The following is a 9,647-nucleotide window of genomic DNA, read 5'->3' as shown; positions in this document are numbered from 1 at the left end:
CTACTCAGAAGCACATGGACAGGATGTACATGCCAGTGCAATAGTTGCACACAGCTTTGGTCACATCAATCCTCCTACCTCTGCCTCCGAAGTGGTGGGATTAAAGGTGTGCGCCATACACCCAGCTCAATAATAATTTTTTAAAAGAAAAATTCAATTGTGCTGATACTAGATTATCTAAAAGACAAACAAAAAAGAGAAATGAACATGATGGCCATGCATGTCAGCCAGAAAAGCCTTAACAACTAAGCTGGTCTCATTTAGGGGACCTATTTGTAGGTCTTCTTTTTTGGTTCAACTTTTTATTGGAATTCTCTATACTTATATATAATGTAGCATGATCATAATCCCCTATCTCTGTCCACTGAACATCCTCTCCTCTTCTTCCTCTTCCTCCTCCTCTTTGTTCTGCAATACAGGCCCTTTTGTATCCCAGGCTGACCTTGAACTGGCTATATATCTGAAATTGGTCTTGAACCTGTGATTCTCCTTGAGGTCCTTTTAAGCTTTTCTAAATACTGCCATCCACAAATCTGTTTTGATCCTCCCATTACACTCATGAGCTCCTTGCATATTCAGGGTCACAGAAAAGCTCAACTTAGGTCCAAGCTTTTTGTCCTTTCTTTTCTCTGGACTATTTTGCTTCACTCATGAAAACAACATCAACTAGGGCCTTCAAGCTTTAGATCATCTAAGCAGTTGAGGAAAGTGTCACACATATTCAGGTAAGCACTAATCCTCAGGTATCAACTACCTGGGTCATGATCCAGATGGCTCCAGCCCCAGTGTCCTCACTTTAGACTTCTAAACCCCACCTGAAGTCAGAAAAATACTTTTCAGGACAGACTATACCTGCAGAGCTGTTGGCAAGACATCAGCAACTCTCTAAATACCAGCACTCTTTCCAACAGATGCCAAAATGTAACGGAGCTCTTTTAAAGCTCATTTTCCATACTTTTTCCAAGTTCAAAGAGCTTTCAGCAACATCAGATCTGGGTTATCTCCTGAAAAATTAGAAGGATAGGAAACTGTGCACATGTCCCATTGTGGAGGATGGAAATACCACCCTCCTTCCAAGACACTGCTGCTCAAGGAGAGCCATGCACCAAGCAGTGTGGACTCCTCTTTTCCTGTGATCTGTGAGGCATGTGTCAGAATAATCCTTATTTCAGTTCCTTGGTCAATGTTATTCCAAGGTATTTTAATTTTTTTTTTGTTGCTATTGAAAATGGCACTATGCCCCTTATTTCTTTCTCTGTATCTTTGTCATTTGCATATAGAAATACTACTGATTTTTATGCATTGATTTTGTATTCTGCTACTTTGCTATAGGAGTTAATCACCTTGAGAAGTTTTAGGATGGAGTCTCTCGGGTCTCTTACATATACAATCATGTCATCAGCGAATAGAGCTAACTTAATTCTTCCTTTCCAAATTGTATCCCTTTTATTTCCTTCTCCTGTCTTATTGCTTGAGCTAGGACTTCCAGGACTATATTGAAAAGGAGAGGTGAGAGAGGACATCCCTGTCTTGTTCCTGCTCTTAATGGGAATTCCTCCAGTCTCTCTCCATTAAGTATTATTTGGGAGCTTTGTATATTTCCTTTATTATGTTAAGATATGAACCAACCATGACAATTCTCTCCAATGTTTTGATCATGAAGTGATGTTGTATCTTGTCAAAGGCCTTTTCTGCATCTATCGAGATGATCATGTGGTTTTTATGTTTAAGCTTGTTTATGTGGTGTGTTACATTGACAGATTTTCATATGTTGAACCACCCTTGTGTTCCTGGGATGAATCCCACTTGGTCAAGGTGGGTAATGCTTTTGATGTGTTTTTTTTATTCGGTTTGCGAGTATTTTGTTCAGGATATTTGCATCTAAATTCATTAGGGAAATGGGCCAGTAGTTTTCTTTTCTTGTGGTATCTCTGCCTGGTTTTGGGATTAGGGTGATACTAGCTTCATAAAAGGAGTTGGGTAGCTTTCCCTGTTTTTCAATTGTGTGGCACAGTTTTAGGAAGACTGGTTTGAGTTCTTCCATGAAGGTTTGATAGAATTCTGTTGAGAAGCCATCTGGTCCTGGACTTTTCTTTTGGGGGAGGTTTTTTATTACTTTTTCAATCTCCACAAGTGTGATGGGCTCATTGAGGAGACTAATCTGTTCTGAGTTTGGCTTTGATAGGTGGTATGCATCCAGGAATGTATCCATCTTCTCCACACCTTCCAGTTTTGTGGAGTAGAAGTTTTTGAAATAAATCCTGATGATTCTCCCTTTTCCTTATGTTTGCTATGATCTCTCCTTTTTCATTTTGAATTTTGTTAATTTGAGGCTTCTCCTTTTTTTGCTTGATCAAATTGGCCAGGGGTTTGTCAATCTTGTTTATTTTTTTAAATTTTTATTTATTTATTTATTTGACAGTGACAGACACAGAGAGAAAGACAGATAGAGGGGGAGAGAGAGAATGGGCGCGCCAGGGCTTCCAGCCTCTGCAAATGAACTCCAGACGCATGCACCCCCTTGTGCATCTGGATAACGTGGGACCTGGGGAACTGAGCCTCGAACTGGGGTCCTTAGGCTTCACAGGCAAGCGCTTAACCACTAAGCCATCTCTCCAGCCCTTGTTTATTTTTTCAAAGAACCAGCTCTTTGTTTTGTCAATTGTCTTAATTGTTTCCTTGGTTTCCAATTCATTAATATCTGCTCTGATTTTAATTATTTCTTTCCTTCTGGAGCTCTTTGGGTTGGATTTTTCTTGTTTTTCCCGTGCCTTTATGTGGATGGTTAGGTTATTGACTTGGGATCTTTCTGTCTTTTTTATGAAGGAATTGAGTGCTATGAATTTTCCCCTGAGGACTGCCTTCATTGTGTCCCCATAAGTTCTGGTATAATGTGTTCTCATTGTCATTAAATTCCAGGAATTTTGCAATTTCATTTTTTTTTATTTCATCCACTATCCATTTATTGTTCAAAAGTGTGCTGTTCAGTTTCCAAGGTTTCCTAAAAGAATGACAGATTTCTGTCAGAGTACTTGATGACCCACCAAAGGTCAGTGGCAAGACCCTATTGCTGAAGACTGAATATGCAGCTGACACATAAAATGGAATGGCATGGCTGGAAGCCGGGAGAGAGTCAGTCCCCAGACAGTCAGTGTGTCTAGTGCCAGAAGGTGCTACATGGGCGACTGGGGGAAATGACCAATATCTGTTCCAGCAACTCATGGTCAAACCTACTTAGCAAAAAATAACCTGTTATGATGCCCACACAAGTGCAATAGTGTCACACAGCCATGGTGGGGAACCAACTGCTCTTGATTTGGCTAACTGATCCCCTTAGTGGTACAGGACCCATAGCTGGAGTTGGGAAACAAGTCAGAACCATATTTAAACATAAGCCCACTCTCCAATATCATGGGGTACAAGAGGGTGTACACCTATTAAACTCTCTATAAAAAAAAAGTAAGGGTTATCTCATTTGTCCTGGTGCTAACTTACTCTCCGTTGGAGAATCTGCTTCTCTTTTTCAGATAGATGTAGATCCTACAAACAGAGCCACCCCATCATACCTCAAAAGGGCCGTGGCTGAAACTAAGGAAAATTGGCAAAACAAGCAAGGATGGTGTTTTCCTGATGAACCAGATACCAGCCCAAGGGGGAAGGAGACCAACACAGAGAAAAATCAACTCCTACCAATCAGAGGCTCCCAACACCTCATCACTGAAGCAGACCAAAAATGAACCCAACACAGTTCAGGGAAATTTTGTGGAATAGGGGGTGGAAAGAATATCAGAGCCACATGTTGGGGCATGATATGCAGAGACATTTATCATACCAAAACCTGTGGGCTAACTCCACAATGCACGACCCTGATACATCAACAATGAGGGGCCATTGCGGAGGGGGTAGGTCAAGGATGAGCCTAATAATGGTACCAAACTGCCTGTATTTGCTGAGTAGAAAACTAATCATATATGTATATATATCTGACTTTTATCATGCAAAAAAAAAATCCTTGTTTCAGAAAGTGGAATCTTTGATGGCAAGCTGGAGTATTGATGGAACTAAGCTCACAAGGACCTTGGCACTGAACTTTGTGCCTTAGCTTGTAGCATCCAAGCAGAGAGTGCCCACAGCATATGGATGGGATGTATAGGAAAAGGAGAGTAACTTACATTACAGAGTCTGGCCTTCAGGAAGCACTCTAAAGATCTTGATTGATGCTATGCCTATATGCAAAGGTTATGGAGGTGGAATTCTCATGTGGGCTTAATATGTATTATTCTGCCCATTTTTTAAACAAGAGAAAATTTTAAGCCTTAAGATAGATATTATAGCTGGGCGTCGTGGCGCACGCCTTTAATCCCAGCACTCAGGAGGCAGAGGTAGCAGGATCGCTGTGAGTTCAAGACCACCCTGAGACTCCATAGTGAATTCCAGGTCAGCCTGGGCCAGAGACCCTACTTCAAAAAACTTAAAAAAACAACAACAAAAAAAGATATTATAGATACTGCTTATGAATGAGGATCTAGGTTTGGAGACAAAATGGGAAGATGGGGGCTGGGCCAGAGGAACAACCATGAAGATCCAGAACTCAAGTGGTTGCTTATAAAAGTACCATCCATGATGAAGCCTCCAGTGACTTCTCCTTGCACTGAGACAGAAACCCAGTGGCTGCAAGCCCCAGTACACTTGCCTTTGTAGACCTCTCCCCATATTCTGGCTCTTTCCTCCTCAGTCCCTTCACATACTGCTTCTCTTCTGCAGAGCTCATCAGCCTGCCTGGCACCTCCATGGGCACCCCAGCACACCAGGCACCATGCAAATCAGGAAAAGACTTTTGAGGTCAGCATTCAGCCTAAACAACTAGTGTGGATGTTTTGTTAACTGTTCCTAAGGAGATAGAAACTGTGATGGATAAGGGAATGTAATGGATAAGGAATTGTTACCTTTGGTCTGCAGGATAATATCAGGTCATCTGCTTGAGTGAGATTACCACCAACCGTTTTGTATTTTTTTCCTCCACTTTTGTAACTAGGTTTGGCTTGTTGACAAATAGTAATGTGACTGTTGTCACATAGACTTGTTTAGCTATGTGACATAAACTTGTGGGTTTGTCTTTATAACCCCTGACCAGATGGAGCTCCAGGCTTCACTCTTGAGTTCCCAGCTTCAAATGTAGTCCTGGCCAGAAATAAATGCCTTTATTTTACTAATATCATATTTGTGTCAGGATGGTGAATCTCTGAGTGACTCCAGACCCATTACATTTGGGGGCTTGTCCAGGATCTTCCAGGGCACTCAGCCCAATTCACTCCTGCATTTTTCTAACTGGCGTTAAGTCCTGGGAAATGCCCAGTGAAGCACCAGGGGCCAAGCCCCTCAGGGCAGCTAATGAAGTGACTTTAGCTTCAGACCAAGTAAGATGTCAGTAAAGCCTGGCACTAGCAAGGTTTCTGGGACCTTAAAGCCAGAAATCTTTGGTGGCTAAAGAAAACAAAGAGGCATCAGAACCTCTGTTCTCTTTAGAGAGAGACAGGATTAAATTTTTGTTTCTGTTTCTGTTTGCTTGCATTTTTGAGACTTGCCAAATCTGGTCTCAAAGAGCCTTGATTTCTTGGGACTTTACTCTGACTGTGGGTTGTAGACCCTTGGGGGCAGCCACTGAGAGTTATTCCTCAGTCCTAGAAACATTCTACAGGCCCTGGCAAGAAGGAGTGGTAGTCAGGAGATATCAACACCATGAGCATAGAGTTATCTGGTCTGGCAAGCCTCCAGAGGTAAGGGGGATTCAGTGGAAGGCTGAACATAATATTACTTCCTGAATCCCAAGCAGTGGTGAGACGTAGTCTTCCCTGGTCTGATTTATTTCTGTGTTGCAAGTTGTCTTTGTCTTTCTGTATAGTGTTTGTTTTGTCCTTTTGTGCTTAACATTTTTGGATCCTACTATGAAACCAGCTGCAGAATCTGAAAACTCCACCATGGAACAAAGCACATCTATCATATTGCAATGTGTCCTTACTAACTTTTCATTCTTCCAACATTTGACTTCTGTAAGTTAGATTGGCCCATCCTTTGATGTGGGATGGCTACCAGAGAGAACCTTCAACATCCCAAGTGTATATTGACTCACAAGTCATCCTTGGGTGACCTGAACACCCTGACCATCCAAGGTTAATTGGAAATTGGAAATTAAAAATTGGAATTGAGATTAGCCAAATTTTTGTTTGGAAAATCCTTAATGTGAGGTCTGAAATTACACTCAAAGTAATTTCAAGGTTTGGTTTTGGTCTCCAGAGTTGTAAATAGAATAGAAATTTAAGATAGAAATGCATAGCTTCTGTGTTGGTTTGATTCAGTGTCCCCCATAAACAGGTGTTCTGGATTTTAGGTTCCCCAGCTGGTGGCAAAAAAGTATGGCCCTGGCTGATAGCAGGATGCTATAGTATTCAGGTTGTAAACTTAAAACTTTAACTCATTGGTGTTAGTCTGACAATGATAATGATTGTGAAAGACTGACTTTAGAGCACTCAACCAAGTTAGCTATGTTCCTCTATGTGTCAACTTTTTAACTAAATCTTAAGGTTAATATTGGCTCATTTTGATTCTCTTATAAGTTTATTATATATAAAATCTTGTAATTTTAATATGGTTCCTGTCTTCTTCATGCTGGTTTTGCTGGGTGGTTATCATTGAAGTTATCACTTATAATCTAAGTTTTATAAAAGGTGATTTGGTCATGGAGACTTTGTTCTTAGGAAAACTGAGGAAGCTCCCCTTGTCTTAGGGTGCAAAACCCATGGAAAAATACCAGGAGCCAAAAACAGTCCCCACATGCAGACAGGCAAACAGCCTTATGACCCCCAGATGCAGACAGGCAAACAACCTTGTGACCATAGCTTGACCATTAACCCTGCCTAATGTACTATAGATAACCCTGTCAGGATGTTTCCAAGGAAAAAAAAAAAAAAAAGAGGATCCCCACCGACTCCAAGTCTATTAATAAGTAACCAGTAATCAGTGCTGGGACTGAAATCATGCTTCTGCTTCTGTAAACCTGCTTCTGCTCTCCCTAAACCCTATAAAAAGAGACCCTTCCCCTTGCCCTGCGCGCTCAGCCTCTCGTAGGACTGGAGTGCCTGCAGGCGCCTGTGTGAACAATAAAGCTGCCTCTTGCCTTTGCATCCAGTGGCTCGGTCTTGGTTCTTGGGCGTGGGTCTCCCACCATGGAAGATTCCCCCTCCCCCGGGAATCTTACAGCTGGGGGCTTGTCCGGGATTGGGGACCCCCGCCCAACCCAATTACTGCCCACTGGAAGGTAAGCATTTGATTTGGTGCACCATTCTGTCTGTCTACATCTCGTTTCGTTTTGACTGTTTGCGCTGCGTTAGAAAATCGGCTCGGATCTGTGTCGTTCTGTATCTGGGCGGCTTGAGAAGGAGCTGACGGGCTCGGACTTCTCCCCCGCCACCCTGGAGGACGCTTCAGGGAATTTGGGAGCCCAAGTTTTCGGAGCTCAACAAGTATCCGAGGGATACGTTAGTCTGTTGGGTAGACGAACAGTCTCCCCATCTGAATCTGCATTTTCGGTTTGCTACTGAAGCCGCGCTGCGTTTCTCTGTGCCGGCTGTCTCTCTGTTGTCCTAGTCCTTGGTGTTTGTTTAGTGTTGTCTCTTGACAAAATGGGTCAAAAAATGGTGACCCCCCTGAGTTTAACCCTAGATCATTGGAAAGACGTTCGGACGATTGCTTCCAACCAGTCAGTAGACGTCAAAAAGGAAAAATGGCAAACTTTCTGCTCCGCAGAATGGCCCACTTTCAATGTGGGCTGGCCAAGGGATGGAACTTTTAACCTCTCTACTATTTTACAGGTGAAAGCTAAAGTGTTTGATCGTGGCCCGCACGGACATCCAGATCAGGTCCCCTATATAGTTACCTGGGAAAGTCTGGCAGTCAACCCGCCACCCTGGGTCATTCCTTTCATCCCTCCTCCACCTACCCCACCGCTGCTTATCCCTGCCCCTACCTCCTCCACCTCTTGTTGTCCAGTTGATACCAAGAAGCCCCTAAAACCAGTACTTCCCCCGGACCCCAACACCCCCCTTATCGACCTCCTCTCAGAGGAGCCCCCTCCCTATAGGTCTCAGACCCACGATAACCCTAGTCACCAGCCACCGGCCCCTTTGGCCCCACCCAAGCTCCCTTCCCCAGTGGCTGGACGTCTGAGGAGTCACCGAGAGCAACCACTCAAGAAGGAGACTTCACAAGCCTTTCCCTTGAGGCAGGGGCCAGGGGAACAGGTTCAATATTGGCCCTTCTCGGCCTCAGACTTGTATAACTGGTGGACCCACAATCCGCCTTTCTCCAAAGACCCTACTGCCTTAACTAACCTGATTGAATCTATCTTAGTTACCCATCAACCCACTTGGGATGATTGCCAACAACTCTTACAGGCTCTTCTCATGACAGAAGAAAAGCAGAGAGTCTTCCTGGAAGCCAGAAAGAATGTTCCAGGTGATAACGGGAGACCCACCCAGATACTAGATGAGATTAATGATGCTTTTCCCTTGACCCGCCCCGACTGGGACCACACCTCAGCAGATGGTAGGGGACACCTACGCCTTTATCGCCAGTTGCTCATAGCGGGCCTCCGTGGTGCTGGGCACCACCCTACTAATTTAGCCAAGGTAAAGCAAGTAATACAAAAACCAGATGAATCCCCTGCTGCCTTTCTAGAGAGAATTAAGAAAGCCTATCGCACGTACACCCCCTATGATCCAGAGGATCCTAATCAGGGGGTAAATGTGTCCATGACTTTTATCTGGCAGTCTGCCCCAGATATTAGAAATAAACTTCAAAGATTAGACAATTTACAAGGACAGTCTCTCCAAGATTTATTAAAGGAAGCAGAAAAAATTTTTAATAAGCGAGGGACACCAGAAGAGAGAGAAGACCGCTTACGTAGGGAGGCAGAGGACAGGGAGGACAAGCTTAGGAAAGAAGCAGAGGACAGGGAGAATGCAAGAGAACACAAAAGGAGCAAGGAATTGAGCCGCCTCTTGGCCACTGTAGTACAGAACAATGATAGGACTAATAGGTTGGGAGACCAAGGGAGACCCAGACCCAGAGTGGACCGGGACCAATGTGCATACTGCAAAGAAAAAGGACACTGGGTAAAGGACTGCCCTAAAAGACCCAGGAAACCGACAGATTCCACCCCGAAATCCAACCTGTTTGCCCTAGATGAAGAGTAGGGCAGTCAGGGCCAGGAGCCCCCCCCCTGAGCCTAGGTTAACTCTTATTGTCGGGCGGTGCCCTATCACATTCCTGGCAGATACTGGTGCCCAACATTCGGTGCTCACCCAGTGCCCTGGACCCCTGAGCGACCGGACTGCCTGGGTACAAGGTGCCACAGGAGGAAAACAATACCACTGGACCACCAAGCGGAAGGTACATTTAGCCACCGGTAAGGTCACACATTCTTTTCTACATGTACCAGATTGCCCCTACCCATTGTTAGGGAGGGACCTTTTAACAAAATTAAAAGCCCAAATTCATTTTGAAGAAACTGGGGCCAAAGTATCTGGTCCTAAGGGAGTTCCCCTACATGTACTGACTCTTAATCTGGAAGATGAATATCAGCTCCATGA

At 44.0% G+C, this 9,647-nt stretch overlaps 1 protein-coding gene across 1 annotated transcript; it reads left to right on the top strand.

Moving 5' to 3' along the window:
• Positions 1-7,679: 7,679 nt before the first annotated feature.
• LOC123459270 (formin-1-like) lies at positions 7,680-8,897 on the top strand (the record flags this gene model as incomplete). The annotated part of the gene is made up of 1 exon (XM_045145011.1): positions 7,680-8,897. A coding segment is annotated over exon 1 (1,218 nt), but the record flags the coding sequence as incomplete, so codon positions are not given.
• Between the last annotated feature and the right edge of the window lie 750 nt (positions 8,898-9,647).

This window comes from Jaculus jaculus, chromosome 3 (assembly GCF_020740685.1).
Source record: "Jaculus jaculus isolate mJacJac1 chromosome 3, mJacJac1.mat.Y.cur, whole genome shotgun sequence".
Taxonomy (NCBI): Eukaryota; Metazoa; Chordata; class Mammalia; order Rodentia; family Dipodidae; genus Jaculus; species Jaculus jaculus.
This window is presented reverse-complemented; position numbering and strand designations above follow the sequence as displayed.